The sequence below is a fragment of the Triturus cristatus genome, chromosome 11 (genome assembly GCF_964204655.1).
Source record: "Triturus cristatus chromosome 11, aTriCri1.1, whole genome shotgun sequence".
NCBI classification, from domain to species: domain Eukaryota; kingdom Metazoa; phylum Chordata; class Amphibia; order Caudata; family Salamandridae; genus Triturus; species Triturus cristatus.
This window is the reverse complement of record NC_140594.1, coordinates 144,558,912-144,583,685: the sequence shown is the minus strand read 5'-3', so window position 1 is coordinate 144,583,685 and position 24,774 is coordinate 144,558,912. Positions and strand designations below refer to the sequence as shown.

Here is a 24,774-nt window from a genome sequence, read left to right as displayed (position 1 = left end):
CAATTGTCTTTAACACTCCATGTGCAGCTCAAAACACCATGACCGGACTCAATCTCAGACCCTAATACATCTCCCCAATATTTGCCATTTTAGTCAAACTATGACCCCCACCCTATCCACTACACATTCCAAAAGAGCTACCAGGGGTCCAATGTGAATCGGAGCAATTCAAACAAAGTGAACAGTTCTGTGTTTCCAATTCTGTTCCCACACTTTTTACACGTGTGTCTTTTTATGGGTATTTACGCGCGCAGACCTTATTTCTTTCTATCATTATTGTAACACTGCTATGATACACATTCAGAATGGCAAGCACCGTCTTTAACAAAAATAGTGGAAAATTTCATGATTCGTAGATGATCGTCATCTTACTTTCTATCCCACTTCTTCAGTTCATCTCTTCTTGGCATTTAATGGGACAATTAAGCATAATCTGTTTGGCAAGTGGTAGTTACACTTCAAGTCTTTCTCCCCAATCATTTTGACTCTTTCATACCAAATAATGGAATTCTTGCTGCAACACCTACCTCAGACTTGTCAGCAATTTACTTTTGAAAAGATCATAGTTTGAGCAGAACGCTTTTTCCCCTTTCCTCAGTTCTTCCCACTGTTAAAAATGGGAACATCTATAAAAACTGAATGTGTGCCACAAAAAGTTGTAAGTATGTTCTTGATCCTCTGTAATGTGTCTTATAGAAACATTCTTTGAATTCACTTTCCTTGTCTATTGAATACTTCTCTGTTATCTTTTTATTTTTAGGTCCTTTGCTAAACCACCTAGGGCAGTGCAAATTGTCTGTGAGTGCATCCTAGTGCTGAGAGGCTATAAAGAGATCAACTGGAAAGCAGCCAAAGGAATGATGTCAGATCCCAATTTCCTAAAATCTCTCATGGACATAGATTTTGATGCTATCTCTCAGAGTCAAGTGAAAACCGTGCGAGGTAGGTCAAGTTTGTATTTATGTGCAATGTGTGCCTTACAGTAAGTGTTGCATGTTGAATGGTCCCCAAGAGCAGTAGTCATACACTCTCCAGTTAAATTATCCTTATCCCCCTCTTTCACAGTGCTATATTGAGTTGTGCTGCTTTGCACTTATCTGACCTTTCCAGCACAGACTTCCTTGCCTGGATAGACTGACCAAAATGTTTGCTACCTGTGGAATTATGCTGGGCGAGTTCGCACCCACACACAGCGTCCACCCTCCTGGAAAGGTTTAAGATAGATGCAGTTCAGGTGACACGTATTTCATTTTTTTTTTTGCATTCACATATTTGCTTAGTCATGCTTGTAATCTGTGACCAGCATGTCTATCTACAACACTATTAAAATAAAAAATATGGTATCACTATCTGTCAAGAATAGCTTCCAGATCATATTTTATCTTGATGTTAAGGCATTCAACCTCAAAGCCCTCAACATCAAGGCATTCAATGTCACCACAAAGAATTACTCATTATTGCAAAACTCACAGACTAAGTTCCCAGAGTTTTGATAGTGCTGGGTGACGATCCTGAGGCCCATAAGTTCCTCTTCAAGATACTCTGACGATCAAGCCAATTATGGGATCATCACAACAAAGGCCTGTATCTCCTTCAAGGATATCCTCTCTGGCAGTAGAAAGGTCAATTCTTCCTTGTAATGAGGTTCAAGGCACCAGACCTCAGAATGAATCTACTGCGGAAAATCCTGTTTCAGACTGATTAGTTCTTTGGCTATGAACATTGCACTTTTTAAACCTGTGGCTTAAATTCCACGAAGATGCCCTCGCATATTACATCACTCACGACATCTTGTATGACATCATTGATTTTTTTTTTTAACATCTGTTTATTGAAGTTTGTTAATATACATCTGCTTGTACATTACATTTATAACTTTTTCATTCATATACAGGATTTTTAGTAGTTCTACTGGTCAATTGTTGTTCACAGCTTTGCATTACAATTCGTGATCATGCGCTATACACATTTTGCATTACTACAATGAGCTTACCAGTAGGTAGTACTGGGTATTGTCCACCTGTATTCTTTATAGCTGATGGCTAGAGATTGTGCAACAGATATAAACATATGTAACAAAAAGTGCTGAGCATTTTAGTATGTTTGTACTTTAACTCTTGTATCCCATTACATGTAGACAATGCTGCAGGGCATTATAGGTGTGGCTTAAAGTGTTTCCTGTTCAGTGCATTTGAAATGCTTCGCTTCCCTTGTTGTAGAATACGGAGGGTCTACAGGTGACTCTTCCTTCTCAATAGAGAGCCCACGTTTCGCCACTGTGTTGTATGGAGATGTGAGGGGGTGTTGCATATGTATGCGTTAATATAGTCAAGACTCAGGCCACTCCATGCTTACCTCTGCCCAGTAATTCCACAGGCTCAGGAGCAAGTTACAGATGTGTAGAGGAAAGAAGGCCCTACTAGTCTATCAACTACTTGTAAGAGTGACTAGTTGTGCGTTCATATCTAATGTGAAGGCTCTGGGGGAATCGGAGATTGGATCCCCATCGCTGTCCTCCAGTGATCAATATAATTTCTGTACCTTAATCTCCCATTGCATCGCAATAGGCACTTTGCGGAGGCCCCGGGTATCTTCTATATGGAGCGTCTTACTCTCTGCTCTAGCCCACACCAAGAATGATTGCGTCCATGCTGGTATTGTTGGGGGGTCTGGCCTTTTCCATCCCCTGGTAGAAGTCGCTTAGCAGTTAGCATGCCCAGGTCAAGGAAGCGAGAGATTACCCGCCGTTTCTTGCCCCTGGGCTAAAGGTGCAGTATACACTCCTCCAGGTACATTCTAGTTGGCGATCCGTGGTCGCCTCTAGTATTTCGCAGACCCGCTGCCAGTAGGGGTTTAGAAAGGTTCAGTGCCATAGCATGTGTAATAAACCAGCTCCCACTTGCTTGCATCTAAGGCATGCCCCATCTGTCCATCCATAACATTTGCTAATTCTCTCAGGAGTGAGATAGGCCCTCTGGATTATGTAGTGTTGTATGAGTTTAAGAGAGCATTGCGCAGAATGTACATGGGACTAAGTAGTGTTTCTGGCCATTCCTTGTCTGTAAATGGCCGCCCCTTATTTGCCTCCCACTTCTGTCTAACAGAGGTCATTGGTGCCGCCGTGTGAAGCCGAAGTGATTTCGCAAACCAGCTGGTGTGATGGCTGCCCCGACCCACAAAGTGCAGATATTGTATAGTAAAATGCATGGGCTCTTTCCGCGTTCATGTCACCCCAATGGCCCCTCAGTGTTGCCAAGATTAAGTAGTAGAGTAGGAATTAAAGAGGTGACATTCCATATGCCTCCACCAGCTCCTCAAATGGTGGGAGCACCCTGTTCTGGTAGAGGTCCCCCAGTGTCTGCCTCCCTGCATGTAGCCAGTTCTCTAACCTCACAACCGTCAGCGGTCCATCTTTGGTAGGTGTGCCCTGCAGAGGTAAGGCCGGGGCATATGATGTCACTGCTTGTGTTATGTACAGGCTCCTACGGTAAGTTTTGTATGCAACCTGCAGCAGTAATTGATCAGGTGGACGGCGTCCGGATGGAATAAACAAAGCATGTCCCTCACAGACCGCTGTGGGCCCACCGTGGTGGTGTCAGCCAGTTGCAGACCAGCTAGCCAACTGGCCACCCACCTGAGCTGCCAAGCCAGATGATACTGCTCTATATTAGGGACCGCTAGGCCCCCCCTGTCAGCTGAGAGATAAAACTTCACCAGAGCCACCCAGCAGCGGTAATCGTTCCATATAAATTCCCTTAGGACAGTTTAAAATTCCAGGAATATGCTTGGGGCCACATAGACAGGTAGGTTTGTGAAGTGATACAATAGTCTGGGAGCACCACCATCTGCACCAGTGCAATGCGGCCTGCAACGGATAACGGAAGCGTGCACCAGAAGGTCAGCTGCAAACGCAGTGCCATCATTGCTCTACCTATGTTTACCTCCAGCGGGTCATCTTGACTATGATATATGCGGACTCCAAGGTATCTGAACGTTACAGGTCGCCAGGGTATACCTATGCCACCACATCGAAGTTCAGGATCTGGTTTTGTGCGCCTGAAAGGGGTAAAGACAGGACTTACTCCAGTTTACCTTCAGTCCCGACAGATTAGCGATTGTCACCAGGGTATTCATCAATGCGATTGGCAGGGTACAGACATCTTTAGGATATATCATGATGTTGTCAGCATACAATGATACTGCGTGTACGTCATCTCGCAGTGGGACACCCCATTCAGCACCCTGCTGCCTAAGCATCTCGGCCAGCGGCCCCATCGCCAGGGCAAACAATAGTGGGGAGAGAGGGCACCCCTGACGAGTTCCGCAACCAATCGGTATGACTTTGGAGATATAAATGCCTGACTTCACTCTTGCCATTGGTTGCGTGTATAGCAGCTGGATTAGACGGAGGAAGTGGCCTTCGACTCCCAGTTTGCCAAGGACCGCAAATAAATAAGGCCACTCCAGGAAGTCAAATGCCTTTTCCAGATCCAACACCAGGCATCCCGAGTGCGGCCAGTTGCACAGGGTACAGGTGGCAACCCTAAAGAAGCAGCGGATGTTCAGGGAGGTGTTGCGGGCCAGGACAAAGCCGTTTTGGTCTGTGCCCACCAACGATGGCACCATTGGAGCCAGACGGTCGGCCAGCACTCTGGCTAATATTTTGTAGTCCGTATTTAACAATGCTAACGGACGGTAAGATCCTGGGTCGGTCTGGTCTTTATCCTGCTTGGGTAGTGGAGTGTGCAATGCCGCATAATAGAGTTGTTGGAGATGCGTTGTCACGAGACCCACGTAAGCCTTGTAATAGTCCAAGCGGAGCCCATCCGTGCCTGGAGTCTTACCCGACGCCAATACTCATATCACAACACAAATTTCCATGGGCGTGATGGGTTTGTTTAGTTCTAGGGCTTGTGCTTGGCCCAGCGCTGGGAGTGTTAATTGGCAGAGGACAGCGGCAAGCGATGCATCATCAGGAGTATATTTGGACATGTACAGGGCCCTATAGTGTTGGGTTAATTCTGCATGGCCTGTCGCAGAGTGGAGCGTAATTATATGGTGGAATGTCTGGTCTTGTTTTTTAAGCCACGCAAATAGGCGGCCCGCCCGGTCTGAGTGTGCATGTACCCTGGCCGAGTGTGCAACGTAATTGATATGTTGCGTCCTTCCAGCAATTCTGCCAGTTCTCCCTCTTTGTTTCCAGTGACGTCATGCCCCCGCGACCAGTCGCCCAGTCAGATTCCAATTGTAGCAGCTCACCATCCACCTTCCACACAGATTTCTCTAAGTGTTTACAGATGTTCCAGGTGATGCCCACACATTTGCCTCTGACAACATTGCTCAGTAACTAGGTTTTTAACGGACCAACTGTTAGCATGCAACATGCATAACCATGAAGGAGCAGACATGCATGTGCCTGCATTTGGCGTTTGTTGTAATGACCCAGTGATAGAGTGTGGGATTCGCATAGCATACAAAATTGGGAAGGGGGTAGATAGAAAGAGGGGTGGGAAATCTAGTGTTCCTATGCCCGTTTGATTGTTGGTGTACTAAAAAGACCTGGCTGGGGCAACCACCCATACCCACATATGCAGGTACGGTCGCTGCGGTGGTGAGCAACCGCGTCAGCCATTATGGTAGTAGCCACCCCATCGCCAGTGAATATTACTCAGGGCGAGAGTGGCCTAGAGCCGAGGCACAACGGGCGGGCCCGTAGTCCAGTGTAGTGTGAGATCTGATAAAGGGCAAGTGAGGCACCAGGATGGGGAAATACCCTGCATTATAATTTCAAATGATGTGGTCAGCAGTTTGTTGCATCACCTCTGACGGTGAAGGTGCATCAGAGTCGGGGATGCGCCCTGTAATGGAGTCCATCTCGCTGGCGGAATTCTCCCTGTCCTTGTCCATATCCAAAGTTTGCTGTTCAGAGTGGAGCGCCGCTGCTGTCTGTGTAGCATTACGTCCCTCCTTGATCATTTGCTCCAAATTACTGATGGCTGTTAGGTGGTTGGGCATGTTTGTTCATGTCTGCTTACCCCAGTTACAATGCCGTGCAGTACCAGGGGTTCTGTCCAACTCAGTGGGGCGTGTCGACCCAGTTGCATATCCTGCTTGCTCCATGCAGTCCCACGCGTCAGCTGGGTCCTCAAAGAATCTGGTGGTGTCTTTGTCCACCATTCTCAAGCGTGCAGGGAAGAGCAGGAGTATTGCATATTCAATTCACGGAGTCTACGCTTTATCACCAGGAAGGAGTGTCTTTGTCTCTGGACCGCTGCAGTATACTCCAGAAACAGCATCACTACCGCGCCGTTCAACTTGAGTTCCATTTTGCGACGCTCTTCATGTAGCACACTGTCCCGATCCCTGTAAATAAGTAAGCGGATCAAAAATGACCTAGGGGGCATGCCTGGTGGTGGCTGTCTCGCAGGGACCCAATGCGCTCTTTCCACCACGAATTGTGCAGATAAGTCAGCCTGAGGCAGCCATTCGCACAGCCAATCCTCTGTGTACTTCACTGGGTCCTGTCCCTCCGCTCCTTCAGGTAGGCCCACCACGCGTACATTATGGCGGCGCGATCTGCCCTCTGCGTCCTCAACCCTATCTTACAGGACAGCAGTGTGGGTGAGCAGTGCCTGCAGCTTGGTGGAGCTTTGGTCGGCAAGTGGCTGTAGTTCCTGCAGCTGCATCTCGGTTGCATGTTGTTTGTCGGCCAATTTACGCTGACCCGCTCGCAGGTGGATAAAGTCCATTGTAACTTCATCTGTTTTGCTTTCTAGCAATGCTCTCATGCTCTCCAGGGAGGCCCCAAGTCTTTCCACTGCAGCCAGCACACTATCCAGCTTTTCGTTCAGTGCCGTGTCTATTTGTGTGGAGTGACAGTGTAGATCATGGTCCGGGTGTTTCCCCGGGTCCTGTGATGGACCCCCTGGTTTGGGCGGGAGACCAGAGCGGAGACGTCCCATGACCAACAGTTGCGCAGTGGGCATTCGGCAGGAAAACGGAGGTCTCACAGTGCGTGCGTACACTCTACTACTAGTGTTGGTTATGTCTTTTGGCACAGTGCACTAGGAAAGAAACCGGTGTGGTCCGTAGCAGTCTGCAGCGCGCTTTTCTAGTCAGGGCACTTACAATTCGGCATCCACTGTTATTTTACTCAGGGTTTCCTTTACACCAGCTATGCGTTAAGCAATCTGTGCACTTTCACGCACGTGGATCCTGCAATGGTGAGCAGCTGACAGGAGGGCCCCACTCTGATATATCAGCCAGGGAACACCGTTATAGTGTAGTGGTCTGGGCTCAGGTTGGAGGAGGATGGGGGAGGGGGAAAAACAGTGAGCTTATTGCCTTACAGCACGCTACTGCGACAACGGCAACTTCCACTCCACAAATCCCCTATGAACCAGCACAGAACACCTGCACCCTCCCACTCCAGACCCAGACAGCTAGGTAGAGGTGCTCAGCGCTGAATGACCACAGGAGCAGGCCATTTCCCTGTGCAATGCGTTGTGTACATAGCCAGAGTTAATGTACGTCGCCTGGTCAGCTACAGCACTACAATGTTCTCACCAATGATCACGCTGTTTTCCCCTGGCCACCATCTAGTAGCCCCAGTGGAGGTGGGTCTCCAGTTAGTTCACAGTTCAGTGTGGGCGGCCACACGCATGAAACCTGAGTGTCAGAGAGGGATTGCTGTGGGACTTGCGTGGACCCCGACCCTCACCTGGGCCCGAGTCGACCCCCGGGTGCAGACGGTGCCCAATCATAGTTGAGGGCCTTGCGCCCTGCAACCTACAACTTTGGCCGCTCCAGGAGGTGAGAACTCAGCCAGCAGCTTGGGCCTGAGTCGGCCCATGGGCCACCACAACCCGGAAGTCCCTGCTCCAGATTGGGCTCACCCTCACTTTGATTCCTCCCCCAGCATCCAGCCTAGGCTCGACGCTACCCCCGTACCGAGCCGGCACGCCCCTAACACTCACTTGGGGACTACACTGTACACTACAGGTGGGTGGCAGCTGGCCTGGGCCTGATCCGACCCCCAGGCCAGCGCCAGCGCAGTTGTGCAGAACAGGTCTCCCGGCTGCCCCCTGATACTGGGATAATAGAGGGAGCGGGGGGGGGGGAAGGTTCAATGCAAGTACCGCTCACCTCGCCCATCTCGTGCCCGCCAGCATCTCGCCGCAAGGAGCATCCACCAGAGGCAGCAGTCGTGCCGAGGATCAGCCCCCAGCAGCACCACCAGCACGGTCAGGCTCCTCTGCTAGTCCTCATTTTTAGCTGTTGCACTCTAGGCCCTCCCAGGCCAGAGGCCGCAGCAGGCCCCGTCGCCGGCCCCAGACGCACGGCCCAACAACATCACGTAGATGCGGAAGACCTGCAGTGTCCACTGCACTCCCGCAGCCTCAGTGACTCCCGCAGCGGCAGTCGTTGGGGTATGCCAGGTCACAGCTCCCGGGGGGAATGCGACTGCTCAATGCGGAGCTGCACCGGGGCACAGGGGTCGCAGCGCCAATCAATGGCTGTCGGGCACGCAGCACGGCCCACATCCCCCAGCACCACACTAGGGGGCACAGGAAACACTTGCGACACTGGATGGCCACCCAGGAGGCCATTTGTGCGAGGATTATGCCAAATAATGGGCAATCGTTGCGGAGCTTTAGGCTACTGCATCCGCCATCTTGTATGACATCATTGATAAGTGACTGCAACACCTGAAATGACATCATTGATGGCAACACTGTGCATGGCTGGGACGCGAGTTATAGTTTCTTTAGGTCACAAGTTATAGTTAACTATAACTGGTGAATTACAGTGAATTACAGTGGTTTTAAAACGGTAAGTTTTAACTGACATTTTCACCTAACTATACCATACAAGTAACCTTTGGTTTTCAGTGAAAAAAGCATATATCTATATATGTATGTGCGTGTGTATTACCTACTGGCGGTCGCCAGTAGGTAGTTATAGTTAGGACCTATTATCCATAGGAAAATCGTAACATTCTGTTCTTAATAACTTTGGTGTCGGTTGACGAATCTTCGCGAACTTTTCGAAACCCGTGGGGCGCTCCGGTTAGCTCCTATCTTAAAAGTTTCGGGGTGATTCGGCAAGCGGGGGCCGAGAAAAAATGGGGGGTCCCAAAACGTGTTTTCTACATGTCAATTCCCATAGGAAACTTTACACACGGCTACAGCCCGAACTGCTGAACGGAATTACACCAAATTTGGCGAAAAGGTAGCCCTTCGTTCAGAAAGATCCACTTTTGTTAAATGGTGTAAATCCATTTAGTAGTTCATGAGAAATTAGAAAAAGAAAAAGTTTCAATATCTGGGCGGAGCCTAACGACACATCTCATCGTGAGATCTGATTGGCTGTCAGCACTTCATGCTGGAATTGCTGGCAGCCATCTTGGGACCAATATACATGATAGTACCCCATTGAAATGCATTGTAGTGAATCGAAGATTTTGACGGTTACCAAAAAGGGAACTATAAAGGGTGATAACAGACTTTAGTTACATTAGAATTCATTTGTTGATGGTACCATACTAATTTCAGGAATTGTGGTGTGTTCTAAGGTGATTTTATCCTGTGAAAAACCTTCTGCTGGGATATCATGAATCATGTTTGAGAGAAAACTGAAGCTAAAATGAGAGCATATTTTCTGTAAATTTACATTATCTTTCTCAGTCATGTAGGAATGAAGTCTGTCATTCTCAGTAAATCATGTACATCCAATAAAGGCAGAGACTGTCAGTTGATTCCTTTGTGTTCTACTGCAGCTTCCCAGAGTGTTCTAAAGAACAACTAGAGCGCTAACGGCCTTACTTATGAAAAAAGTATGGCACACCTGAAGCCATCTTGATTGGAATAAACTTGTAACACTTAAACATTTAATTTAAAAAGGAACAAAATGATGGGGTTCATTTTGTCATAGGAATTATGGTTAGTGCTGTAGAAAGAAAAATTAGGACATGTTTCAAGTGTGATCTCAAATATCTTCCTGTTATATTTCAACAGGAGCAGCCTGTCAGTTGATGCTTTTGTGTTCTACTGCAGCTTCCCAGAGTGTTCTAAAGAACAACTAGAGAGCTAACAGTCTTACTTATGACAAGATTATGGCACACCTGAAGCCATCTTGATTGGAATAGACTGGTAACACTTAAAACATTTAATTTAAAAAGTAACAAAATAAGGGGGTTCATTTTGCCATAGAAATCATGGTTAGTGCTGCAGAAAGAAAATTTAGGGCATGTTTTAAGTGAGATCTCAAATACTCTTCTATTTCATTAGAAACTTCTGACATGCAGACTGAAACAATCACTTTCAATACCAGCAGTAGACTTCCAGCTAACTCCCTGGTGAGCAGTAGCTTTACTACAGTGATCTAATGAACAACTAGAGTGCTAACATTCTGAATGTATGGCAAATGTTTGACACATCTGAATGCCTTCTTGATGGAATCAAAGTAAAAAACTGAAAGCATTTCCTACTTAGGAGACTGCAGTAAATAAGGAAATTAGGAAACTTCATAACAAATAAGTCTCCCAAAATGGCCACCAGAGAAAAAAGAGCCCAAATGTAGCATACATATCACCCAGATGTAGCCCACATATAGCCCAAAGACAGAAGTGTGCAAAACACTTTTTATTTTTAGTTTTTCTGCAGTTTTATATAGTGCAGACTGGTCAGGTATTTGAGCGTTACATCTTACTTGGACCCCTTATTGCGTATTTTGCACGAAGTACATGAGATTAATCTTGCGAAACATTGAACTTTACGATTCTGTTAACCTGAAGTTGCTCTGAACCGGGCTTTGTAACACCCGTTTTTACCTACTGGTTTTAATTAATTCTCACTGTATTGTATTAGGAAAGAGGATTTGCTGTTCTTATGTACACTTTCATGATCTATGTTTCTAAATCAGATCGAATAAAGTTTAATGAATTCTATGGCAGGACGGAGGCGAGGATTATGCATATCTTTCCTCCCTTTATTTGCATAGCAGTTCAAAGAAAACGTAACACAGCAATCATTAAACAAAAGACTACACAACCCATGAACCATTAGGGGGGTAGTCTCCAAGGCAACTATAGCCCAATCATATCACAGTCCATCGTATATAATATCGTGACGTCCCTTCCACTTCCTCTTTCTTCACTGCTCGTCAGTTAAGTGCATTCCTTACATTCTTGGCTTAATCTGACGTTGTTGCTGTTTGTATCGCGGTTTCTTGTGCACGTTATTAGCATTATTGCCTTGGTATTGTTTCATGTTCCCTGCGCAGCAGGCTCTTGCCCGAGAGCATTCTCCCCCTCGCAGTTTCTCCCGCTGTGTGCTCTGCACGCGGAGAGATCCTGTCAGGCGCGTCTGGTCCGAGCAAGGCAGCTCCGTCGAGTGCTCCCACTGGTCTCCGGTCACTCCTTTAGTGTCCGCTTGATTCCCGACCAACCCTCGCCTAATTTTGACACCGCTACGCGGTGATTTCCCCACACAGCCACGTTAGTAATTGGTATTGTGCCTCAGTCTATTCTTATAACATCTTCGGGGAAAGCCCAGCTGTTGGAGCACCGGCGAGGGGGCTGCCTTAAGGATTTTAAGTCTACACAACAATAGGGCAACCCACTAAACCCCAAGGGATTGGGTATAATATATCAACACAATAATAAACCTTGAGGATTTATTTAATTTATATTAATCAATTAAATAGTCACCGTAGTGAACATCATTTCAAAAAGGAACTCAGAAAAAAACGATTCATTCTTTTGTAGTATTTTTATATCAAAGTGTTTCTTTTTTGAACGTTTCAACACTTTTCATTGATTTGATAAAGAAACATAATACAATTTAAACATTGGCAACAAAAACTACTGTCTTAATACACAACTTTTTACAGTAGTTGCTGACACTTTATCATAGGTATGAACCATCCACAGTTGGTCATAAGAAAAACAATAAATTTTTCACATTTGTAATATATGCAAACATCAAATGAAATTTATTTGCATTGAAGAAGTGTCACAGCGTCGACGTTTCGGTCTCCTCAAGTGTAATCACCGAGACCATCATCAGGACTCAAGTTGCACCACGTGTTCATACAGTAATGCGACTCCTTTTAGATTACGTATTTCATTATTTTCATTATTTTCACGAGAGCGAAGAAAGCAGCAACCTTCGTCTGCGCTTCCAAAGTTTATTTTTCTCCAAGTCGGCTCTTTCTCAACAACTCGCCAAACAAATCAATGAAAAGTGTTGAAACGTTCAAAAAAGAAACACTTTGATATAAAAATAATTCAAAAGAATGAATCGTTTTTTCTGAGTTCCTTTTTGAAATGATGTTCACTACGGTGACTATTTAATTGATTAATATAAATTAAATAAATCCTCAAGGTTTATTATTGTGTTGATTTAAGGATTTTAAGGGCATTTGTTCTGTGCTCACACCCTCTGCTGTCATGTCTTCTCCAGAAGACCATTTTTACTCCTCCTACCAGGAAGTGGAGGAGGAATGGCCTCCCAAATTCTCCCTCCAGCAGTGGACCAAGCCCTCTCTCTGGCTATTTCTAAGGCGCTGGCTCCTCCTAGGGATCAGGTTGATAAGCTGGCGAAAAGCATCCCTGAGGTGTTCAGTGACCCAGATCTGGTGGTGGCGGGTCCTAGTAGCTCCCAGATGGAGAATAAAAGGGCCATTGACCATAATGCGGGGCACTTGGAAGGATTTGATAAACTTACGGAGATCTTCCTCAAGAGTGCGCAAACGCTAAAACATGCACCCTGCCGGGAGGAGGAGGAGTCTGGAGCAAATTGTGACGCTGTCGCCACTATTGTAGACCCCGACGGCGGGTTTCCCTTAGAGGGAGTGGGTGTATCGGAGGACGATTTCTCCTCCGATAAGGATAAGGACTCGGGCCGTCCCTGGCATCCAGAGTCCCACTCCTCTCAGTCCCGGGTTGGGGATGGGGTCCACTCGGACATGTTTGAGCCTACCCAAATTTACCATCCTAGGTCGGCGGAGTGGACCCCTGACACCAAAGTGGCAGAGTATGTGTTGGGGAAAATCTATGTACCTTTTTCTCCAAGTATATGAGGGATCCCATGAAAGGAATTGATAGGTCTTGGACGTGGTAGGGTCCTTGCCCAAAAAATTAAATTGGCGGAGCGTTCAAAAGAGTCAGGATCCCCTTTGTCCACGGATATTGTGGCTGGTTGGGCGCACTACCCTCAACCCTAAAACACTACCCCCAGCACGACACCCTACACTACCCAAACATAACTGCACTACCCTAAACCCTAAAACACTACCACCAGCACGGCTCCCTACAGTACCCAAACACCACTGCACTACCCTAAACCCTAAATCTACCCCTAGTACAACCCCCTACACTACACAAACACCACTGCACTGCCTTAAACCCTAAAACACTACCCCAGCATGACCCCCTACACTACACAAACACCACTGCACTACCCTAAACCCTAAAACACTACCCCCAGCATGACCCCCTTCACTACCTAAACACAACTGCACTACCCTAAACCCTAAAACACTACCCCCAGCATGACCCCCTTCACTACCCAAACACCACTGCACGACCTTAAACCCTAAAACACGAACCCCTACACTACACAAACACGACTGCACTACCCTAAACCCTAAAACACTAGAACCCAGCACGACCCCCTACAGTACACAAACACCACTGCACTACCCGAAACCCTAAAACACTACCCCCTACACTACACAAACACCACTGCACTACCCTAAACCCTAAAACACTACCCCAGCACTACCCCTACACTACCCAAACACCACTGCACTACCATAAACCCTAAAACACTACCCCCAGCACGACTCCCTACACTACCCAAACACCACTGCACTACCCTAAACCCTAAATCTACCCCAGCACGACCCCCTACACTACCCAAACACCACTGCACTACCCTAAGCCCTAAAACACGACCCCCTACACTACACAAACACCACTGCACTATCCTAAAACACTAGAACCCAGCAGGACCCCCTACAGTACACAAACACCACTGCACTACCCTAAACCCTAAAACACTACCACCAGCACGACCCCCTACACTACACAAACACCACTGCACTACCCTAAACCCTAAAACACTACCCCAGCACGTCAAGCAGAAATGCGTCTCCCAAAAGAAGCCACAAAGAGGAAAAACCCGAAGGCAAAAAATCTCCAAAATTATGTTGAGGGTCTCTGGAGAGGGTCTTTAAGGTACTAGAAGCCAGTTGATGACTAGGATAGCTGAGGCAATGCAGACGTCTAGACACAAAAACAAGAGACAAAAGAAAGGCTGGCCATGCAGTGGAAGGAACAGAACAGAACCAAGGCAAGCGAGGACCAGGAGTAAGGAAAGCATGCCAAAATGCACTTGAAGCGTTGCTTTGCAATGAAAATTTGAAAATCATTCCTTTAAACAGGCCTGGGATAGGAAATGGAAGTAGGGTAGGGGATTCCTTCATAATAGGTTGGGAAGGACTCAGTAATTGGGAAGCTATATATAAATTTCAGAACCCCCACAGAAAAATTCTGGGAAACAGAAGGGAGAACAAATGTCCACGAGAGGACTGCCGACACCCCCCATGGCCGAGGACACAGCAATGGACAAGTGCACCAGCGGGCCAGTCGCAAGCAGGGAAGTGTGTAGCTAGAATTCTCCACGAAACTTCAGCTGCCTGCTCTGCCATGAAGGCAGTGCATAACGTTCGCCTGAGACCGGAATGCAGGACAAAAAGCAGCGTAACAGCTAGTGTAACTGCTGTACTGGGCAGGTACCGAAAATATAGCTTGGACAGCATAGGGTCCTTCATGGACCATTTACCAAAACATACTGGTCTGAGCATGTAATGTCATCTGAAATCTCAATTTTTAATTGTAAAGAATGGTTAATAATTTTCATAAAATGATTGCTGTATTTTCAGCATTGCTAGTCAAGGATTTAGATATTAAATAAATGTGCAATTAGTAGAAATAATATAGGAAGAGTGTGACCAAAAAATTAATAGATAATTGGCAGAAAAGTAACAAGTAAAAAATACAGGTCCTGTTATTAGTTCAGAAATGTTTTAAAGGAATGACATAGTTGTATTTCCTAGATGAACTTAATGATGCAGTCTAATTAATGCATGCAATACAATAGAATACAATAACCTTTGGTGTAGTTGTTCTAAAATGTTGTAATAATACACTGCTGCTGACCCCCAACAAGATCTGGGAAGACGATGTAGCTTTGGACTGTGTGGTTTTGTCCCAAACATCTCAATATTGGCAAAATAAAATTGCTTAATGAGTAGCGTAACATTTTTCCAAGTAACTTGTTAAATCTTCCTTTTTATCCTCTAGGTTTTTTAAAGACTCTAAATACCTCATTGGAAGAAATGGAAGCCATCAGCAAAGCAGGATTAGGGATGTTAAAATTTGTGGAAGCAGTAATGAGTTATTGTGATGTGGCTAAAGAAATCAAACCCAAAAGAGAAAAGGTATGATAGAGACCCGCTTCATGTTAAATATAAGTATGATAAGTATGTTTACTAGCAACATGTGTATTAGGAATATGAAGAGGGTGTTAGTGCAAACAGCAGGAAAGTATTGTATCATTTCTGTCTTTGACATTCTGATGGATACTTCTTCCTGCAGATTCTTTACCTTTTGAATGCCCCCAGTGTCAGATGGAAACTCTGTAATAGCTCTCCACACTTGTTGGGGACGCTGGATCCACTTCGGCTTGGAAGCAGTGTTCCTGTAACATCACTGAAGTTATTAATCTCCACCGTTGGTGTTCATTTTTTTCCGTGACATTGCCATGAATTTAGCTCTTAACTCTTCTCACAAGTTTGCCTGCTCTTTTTCTAAAATTCTTTCATCAGGTGCATTTTTATTTTCATTATGTCACCACCCAAAAAAATAGTTTTCAAACCATGTAGTGACTGTGATGGACAAATGTCCATTACCTGGCACCAATCCTAGAGAAGCTACCACCTGCAGCACCTTCTCCATGGCTCCATACTGCTCAGCCTTATCTAGAGTTCCCCACTGTAGAAATAGATCCACCTGTGTTCCTCATTGCAGTGTAGTACATCCGGCCATCTGCACCCAGGAGTCCAATGGCTTTTACCTGCAGGGGCATGCTGACCTAATACCATCATGCACCCTTCTCACATTTTTTGCCTTTTGCTGCCAGTCACCTGGACTCCAGCAACAAACACTGCATCGCCCCAGTCTTTAGGATGGGTGCCACGATCGACTCCCACCTCCGATAGCAACTCCATCATCTTTGCCCTCTGCACTGGATCCTACCAATTCCCTGGTGCCACAATGTACTTCACCTGTGACACGGATGACACCACTGCTGCCACAATCTATGGCACAGACCTTCTCTCCAGCTCCTCAGCCAACTCCACTGTCTTCGCAATGCGGAGTCATTATATCTGACAGAATTTCCACACCAGCGTTCAAGAAGAGAGGCTCAATTTCTCTTGGAGGAAGGTTGTTTACTTTTTGAGGAATCAGATCCTCACAAGGACCTGAGTTAGGATGATGATGGGTTTGGACAAGCTACCACTCTAATCCCTGATTTTTCAGGATAGAGAGATGCGTTAACAGGTTTTAGTAGGTTCTCTGGAATTCTCTTCTTGACACAGTCACTCAGATGGCTTACAGCAATAACTACTGTACTGTAATCGAACAATACTTTATTCGGCTGTTACAGCCATCAAAGTGTACACCCAAAACATAAAACAATGTCAATTAAAATAATAAATACACAGAACATACATCAGGCTACTTATATAAAAAGCATTTCATAGCCCCCGGCGGGTGTCTGCAGAACGGGCAATATCATACATTACAGATCGCAACTATGAGAACCTTTCTGCAGCACAGCAATTAATCATCGATTATCTGTGAAAATGTAAGGTACATATGAGCAAGATATTTAAGTAATATATTTTAAAAGATAAAAATTCAGAATAAAAAAGACGCGTGACATACATGCAATATTTGCAGTAATACTTGATTACAACCCTCGTTTTAAGATCATGCAGAGGAATAAAGTGACCAGTGCTTCAATATCAGTGCAACTAGCGGAACCAGCAATAACACCCACTAAACTGTAGGACAACCTTCAATATCAATGCAAAATAAGAGCAGCAATAAACATACACAATAAATACATAACAAGAGTACCATAAAAGTCCTAGCACCAAGATCTCATTCCAAGATAGATAAAATTATTATTCACGGTTGGGGGATGTAAAAAAAGGAGAAAGTCCATAATTATTTACACATCACTTTTTTTAAATTATTCTTCGTTTGTACCAAGCTGCCTCTAGATATTTACTAACAGCTAAAACAAAAAGATGTATCAGTTTTTAAAATCCTACGTGCTACCTGGTATTGAGAGACCCCCAATTCACGGCATATGGGAATGATCCACTGGCGGCGAGAGTACAAAAAAAGAGTATAGATGTTATTCATTCTCATCGCCCTGGTTGCACATTGGGCAAACCATGGATACCAGTTCTTTGCTCCATCTATGGGTAAATGATCTTAGAGGAAGTGTCCCAAAGCGGAGTCGTAAGAACAGGCTCTTAGGTAAGGAGAAGGGTATAAAATCAAAATATTTTTCAAAAATTGGTAACAATTTATGTTCGATAAACACATTAGTCGGGGATCCCAGAGGGCTTCTATTTACAAGTTCATCATTAATATATGCCCAGTAAGTAGCTTTCAGTACGTTTTTATCCGCTTTGCTTAATTTGATTAGATCAGCCCAAAAGCTATGTAGTCCTAGTTTCCCCATCCAAGTGTATACAAGTTTAATTCAGGGGCGCGACCTAGCACCTGGTAGCTTAAGTACTTCATCAAGCGAGTTCCTATAATCAGCTAACTCTGGAATACTCCAGAGACGGACCGAATAAACTAATATTTTTAATACGGCCACATCAGTTACTCTTTTTAGCCCCAATTCAAGGTACAACGGGATAAGGGGTGAGCTGATTGGAAGACAAACTAGTTTCCTAGCAAAGTTGTTTTCCGCCATTGCCAGGGGCTGGAAATCCCCATAATTCAGCCCCATAGAGTACAGCCCCTTGTGCCTTAGTTCAATATATTTTGAGGACTGGCGATACTACATAAGATACCGTTCTCTTTTGAGTCCTAATGATGGCATTAGACCTGTGGTCGATTAACAGTCTACTCTTATCAATCTGCCCCAGCCACTTAAAGCTCTCCATAAATCGTACCCCTAAATAGTCAAAATTATCTACTCTTTCAAGTGCCTCGTTCTCCACCCGGATGAGCGCTTTTTCTTTCCTCACCTCCTTACCCAGTACCATGTATTTATTCTTGTTGACATTTAACCTCTAGACTTGCAAAAGTCTAAGAACTTGTTAACCAAGGTCTGCAGGCCCATGGGTGTCTTCGAGATGAGGCGGGAGTCATCAGCAAATAATAGAATCATCACTTTCCTATTGTTCAGGGTAGGGGAATCGTTTAAACAGGTTTCTAAAACTTCTACTATATCATTTAAGCACAGGGAGAACAGCGTGGGGGCAAGCAAGCAGCCTTAACGAACTCCACGTTCAATCCCGATATGTTCCTTTAGCGGACCTGTGCAAAGTTGTTCTCATGCAATTTGCTTAAAAGTTGTACAAGATTACGGGGCACTCCTAGGTTTAATAGGACTTGCCATAGCTTTACACGTGGAATGAGATCAAATGCAGCTCTACTGTACTGTAATTTGGGGAAAATGGGGGGCAGGGACATGAAGCAGAACATGGACAGTATGTTTTTGTATCTGTATCTGGGGGTGAGAGTTCTGGGACTGGTGATTAAGGCATTAATGTCCACACACTGGTGGCCGTTAATGGGTTTTACTTTCCTTTTCTGTTCATAAAGTACCCTCACTTTTCACTCTGGCCCATTTTGGTGTTGTATGCAAGGAAAAGCAGTTAACATACTTATCAGAGGGTTATAACCAGCATTGCACATTCACTTAAAAGTGCAAAGAGTGTTTGACCCCTTGATAAAAACTATTACGATACAATAGGATCAACTATATTATAGCAGGCTGAATAACCCTGTATACATAGTTGTCAAGCACAGTGATGTGGCCTATGGCTCATACAAAATGTCCACTATTCTGCCCTTCCTGCCAAGGACAATTTGGATGGGCATTTGATTTATACAACCTGTAAGCTATTGTCTGCTGTGTCGACGGTGTTTGGTATGTTTATTCACATTTATTAAAGTCTAAAAGAAACACAAACTAATTAGTACAGAGATACAATAGTAAATTATATTCAGTGTTTAAACTGAATGCATTTACACCATGCAATACTTTCTTCTTGTGCCATTCCTGTAATATGACAGGTCAAAAGAAAAGAGTTCTTAGAAGATCCTCTAAATGTTAAAAAACCTTGTAGGTGTGCCTAAGAAAGCATTAGTAAATTGGAGAATAGGATACCAGAACATAAAGGAAAGTAATACCTAAAAACAAGTTGCCCCACCACATTTTAGAAACTATTTTTAAAAACGTAACTTACCCCGCAGTAGTAGGTGAAGTTTATTGTAGTAATCAAGGATTACAATAATACGTATAAAACATCACACATAACATAGATACATTCCGAAAATGGTAACATACAGGCTTCTGATTTCAATGCATTAAAAACTCTGAGAATAAATTTATATTTAAACTCCAACTTCAAAGCAGCTTGCATGAAACTTAATCCATATATAGTCGCTGTAATCTTAACAATTATAAAGATGCCTGAGTAAAATGTTTAAGTTTCAACTAATAGCAGCACTGGCCTTGTTATTCATACTGTTGACCAAAACCTTTCAACCTTAATTTGATCTTACTTGGTCTACTGTCGATGCTGGTTGACCTGATAATGCCTCCACCGATGTCGACCCTACCGGCACCACCTCTGACGTCGCCCGCTCCTCGGTATGACATTGTCCCCAGTTTCAGCCCTGAACCAGACATGGTGCCGGATTAGCGCCGCTCTGCGCCGATTCCGATGGGGCCATTTTTCCCTATGTTCGTCTTTCGTATTTTCAGCCTGTTCCACAGACTTCGGAGGAAAGGGAGGACTGGGAGGGGTCTGAGGACCCTCTCGCACAAGATTGTGCTTATGACCCGGTCTGGGCAGAGGATTTGGGGGATGCTAGTGGTCTTGATACCTCACCTGACCTTGGCATGCTGTCTCCTCCTACCGTGGCCACGGAGGAGGAAGCCTGTTACGCAGTAGTGTTGCATAGGGCGGCCGAGGACCCTCCACCTCGAACTCCCTACAGTGGCCATCAGGACTAACCTCCTGATAGGAGTGCTCCAGCCGGCAGCGACCTCTTCAGAGCCCTTGCTGCCCTTTAATGAAGCACTGTCTGACGTTCTTTTGGGCGTCTGACTCCTGAGAGCTTGGTTGTCCAAGCCTCTGCTTCCCAGAGCGCGTTCCCTTCCGCACCTCCGGATAGGGAATCCAAGAAACTGGAGCAACTTGGCAAGAAGCTGTTTTCATCTGCCAGCTGAGGGCTGCGGTCGGTGAACACCACGTGCCTCTTGGGCCGTTATTCTCACTCTGTGTGGGACACAGTTGCGCAGGTGCTGCCTAGCTGTCCGTAGGAGGCCCACACAGTACTCGCCCAAGCTATTGCTGCTGGGAGAGATGCAGCTAAGTTCACCATCTGTTGTGGGCTTGACACCGCCGACTCGCTGGGCAGGGCGATTTTCATGACGGTGGCGCTTAGGCGCCATGCCTGGCTGAGAACAACTGGCTTCTCGGGGATGTCCAGAGCACTCTGATGGACATGCCCTTTGATGGCATTTGCCTTTTTGGCAATAAGGCAGATAGTGCGTTGGAGCGTTTTAAGGACTCACAGGCTACGGCCAAGTCCTTGGGCCTGTCGGCCACTCGACCTCCTCCGCCTTCTGCCTTTCGCTCCTTTCGTGGCCACGGAAGGGGTGTCCCACCACATTCGCAGGGCCACAGGCTGGCGCAACAACAACAGCGCAGCCGCGGACGTGGGAATAGTCGAGGCGGCTCAGGGGGGCAGCGGTCTGGTCAGTCCACCTCCACCCCCGCAGCTTCCACTGCAAAGCCTTCTTAGTCTGGTATTTCAGGGCCATCAAATGCCAGTGGGTGGCAGAATCCGCCATCATCGCCCCCACTGGCGCAACATCACTTTGGACAAGTGGGTGCTGCAAATTTGGCCAAAGGGGCTTCTCTCTCCCCTTCGAGACTACCCCTCCAGCCATGCCACCCCAGTACCACGGCATGTCGGGGGACCATCTTGCGCTTCCTCAGCAGGAAGTCATGGCCCTTTTGGCCAAGGGGGCCATCGAGCGCGTTCCTGGGCCAGAAGTAGGTCGTGGTTGTTATTCCCACTACTTTCTGGTTCCCAAGAAGGACAAGGGCCTGCGTCCTATCTTGGACCTCAGGAACATCAACCGCTTCCTCCGGAAGGAGAAGTTCAAGATGTTGACGCTAGCTCAGGTCTTGTCTGCCCTCGACCCTGGGGACTGGATAGTAGTGTTGGACTTGCAGGACGCATATTTCCACATCCCCGTCCTACTGGCCCACCGGCGTTACCTGCGGTTCACGGTAGGCCACGAGCCCTTTCAGTTTACCGTGCTCCCCTTCGGCCTTACCAGCGCCCCTTGGGTGTTCACGAAAGTGATGGCAGTGGTCGCAGCTCATCTGCGCAGACCAGGGGTTCCAGTCTTCCCCTATCTCAATGACTGGTTGTTATAGGCGGGCTCGCCCCAAGCAGTTGTCTCCCACCTCCACACCACGGCCGACCTCCTGCATTTGCTGGGGTTTTCCATCAACGTGCCGAAGTCGCACCTGATCCCCTCTCAGAAACTCCTCTTCATCGGAGTGGTTCTGGACTCAGTGCGGTTTCGGGTTTACCCTCCCGAGCAGCGAGTCCGCGATATTCAGGCTATGATTCCGATCTTTCAGCCTCTATCCCGGGTTTCAGTCAGGATGACCCTCCGGCTGATGACCCTCCGGCTACTGGGCCTGATGGGCTCCTGCTAGTGGATCATGCCACATGGCATATGCGGGCTCTGCAGTGGGACCTGAAGTTCCAGTGGGTACAGCATCAGGGCAACCTGTCCGACCACGTCCAGATCTCGGAAGGCACTGCACGACAATTGCAGTGGTGGCTCACGAATCGCGATTGGGTCAATGGCAGATCCCGCTCCCTTCCCCAACTGGAACACACAGTTGTGACGTACGCGTCCCTTCTGGGATGGGGCGGCCACATGGGAGAGGTGGAGATCAGAGTCCCGGCTCCATATCAACCTTATGGAGCTTCGGGCAATCCGACTTGCACTGAAAGCATTCCTTCCCTCTGTCGTGGAGTGAGTATTGCAGGTGTTCATAGACAACACCACCGCCATGTGGTACTGCAACAAACAAGGTGGGGTGGGTTCATGGACCCTATGTCAGGAGGCTCTGCGCCTCGGGACATGGCTAGGACATTAGGGCATTTCCCTGGTGGTTCAACACCTGGCAGGTTCTCTGAACACCAGGGTGGATGAACTCAGCCGCCGGTGCATGATGAATCACGAATGGCGTCTGAACTCGGATGTGGCGCAAGGTCTCTTTAAGCAGTGGGGAGAGCCTTGGTTAGATCTATTCGCTGCCGAAGAGAACGCGCAATGTCACCAGTTCTGCGCGTTGGAATTTCCAAGGCGGCCCTCGCTAGGCGACACTTTTCGTTGCGAGTGGAGTTGCGGTCTACTATAGGCCTTTCTGCCTATACCACTTCTACCCAGAGTGCTGAAGAAGATCAAGCGCGACCGGGCCCAAGTTATTCTTGTGGCTCCAGACTGGGCTTGAAGAGTATGGTATCCCGAGCTACTCAGCATGGCGATCGACCCCCGCTCCGACTGCTTCTTTGGGAGGATCTTCTGTTGCAGCAGCAGTGAAGGGTTCTCCACCCGAACCTGTCCAGCCTCCACCTCCTTGCGTGGAGATTGAGCGGCAGCAGTTGACGTCTTTTGACCTGCCTCCCGAAGTTTGTGATGTTATCTTGGCAGCCAGGCGTCCCTCCACTAAAACGGTATACGCATACAGGTGGAATAAATTTGTGGCATGGTGCACAGCAAAGGCTGTGGATCCTCTTTCTGCCCCTCTTTCAGAAGTCCTTCTATTTCTCCTTTCTTTGGCCCAGCAGGGCTCTGCCCTGGGCACTGTCAAGGGCTATCTCTCGGCCATTTCAGCCTTTTTACGGCTTCCAGGCCAGTCTTTCCTTTTCAAGTCCCCTGTTGTAAATAGATTCTTAAAAGGCATTACTCATCTTTTCCCTCCTGTTCCTTTCATAATGCCTCAGTGGGACTTGAACCTGGTTCTGACCTATCTGATGTGTGCTCCATTTGAGCCACTTCACAACTGTCCTCTTCGTCTTCTCACTTCAAATACTGCTTTCCTGGTTGCCATCACCTCTGCCAGAAGAGTGAGTGAGCTTCAGGCTCTTTCTTCTAAACCTCCTTTTCTCTCTATCCATCCGGACAAAGTTGTTCTAAGGACTCGTCCATCTTTTCTGCCAGAGGTTGTCACTGCCTTTCACATCGGGTAGACCATCACTTTGCCCACCTTCTTTCCGCCTCCGCATCCCTTTAAAGAGGAAGAGAGGCTCCACCGTCTGGACCCAAGACGTGCGCTCTCAATCTACCTCAGCCACACACAACAGTTCCGGGTGGATGACCAGCTCTTTGTTTGCTACGTGGGCGCCAAGAAAGGTCGGGCCGTGCACAAGCGGACCATCTCTCGGTGGGTCGTTCTGTGCATTAAAGCTTGTTATTCTTTGGCTAAAAAGGAGCCCCTGGTGGGCCTACCTACGCTCCCATTCTACCAGGGCGACGGCAGACGCTACTGCTTTGGGACCGGGAGTTCCCTTGCATGACATCTATCAGGCAGCTACGTGGGCCTCGCTGCACACGTTTACCAAGCATTACTGCCTGGACAGCCAAGTCCGTAGAGATGGCTTCTTTGGCCGTTCTGTTCTCCAGGACTTTCTGGTGTGATCTTGGTTCACAGACTCACCACCGGGGTTGGTATTGCTGGGGTATCTATTCTAAGGTAAGGAATCTATCACTACATGTTTCTTTCAGATGCACAAGTTACTTACCTTTGTGAACGATATATCTGTAAGAAACATTAGTAGTGATAGATTCCTTACCGCCCCACCCATCCTCCCCGTTCTGCGAACTGAGTTCTAGGGTTAAGGTCATCCTTTTAGGGACCTAGTTTCATGGCACCAGTGGTCAGTTTCTTGCATGGCTCTGCGTTCCTGGCGCAGAAAATCCTGTACAGAACTGATGTCAGCGCGCGTGGGCGCGTCTAAGTAGCTCCAGCGACGTCATCCCAGCGCCAATGACGCACGCGGAGCCGCACTACGATGCCTACCGACGCGCAGGGGTACTGCTGACGAAAAAATTCCGGATCCAGTTTTACACTTGGGGCAATTCTAAGGTAAGGAATCTATCACTACTAATGTTTCTTACAGATATATCGTTACCGAAGGTAAGTAACTTGTGCTTCAGAATGCCAGTGATTTTGATGCTTTGCCTGAAACAGAATTGGATTTACTGAGGTTGATGCATCGTTTGTAGTGGTCACATGCAGGGCCGCAGGGTCTAGGAATTACAATTGTCCACAGTGGCGTCTAAGAAAAACTTGATGTCTGAGATATTGTAACCTGGGCAATCACCAGCTAAGCCTTAATTGCTATTA

General features: G+C 46.8%; 1 protein-coding gene across 1 annotated transcript in view; it reads left to right on the top strand.

The window, feature by feature from the left end:
• Positions 1-24,774, top strand: part of DNAH10 (dynein axonemal heavy chain 10) — a 1,995,301-nt gene that overhangs the window by 1,611,824 nt on the left and 358,703 nt on the right. The window contains exons 58-59 of the mRNA XM_085636177.1: positions 761-942; positions 15,371-15,507. Coding sequence (XP_085492303.1) covers positions 761-942; positions 15,371-15,507 — 319 coding nt within the window. The remainder of the gene's footprint in view (positions 1-760; positions 943-15,370; positions 15,508-24,774) is intronic.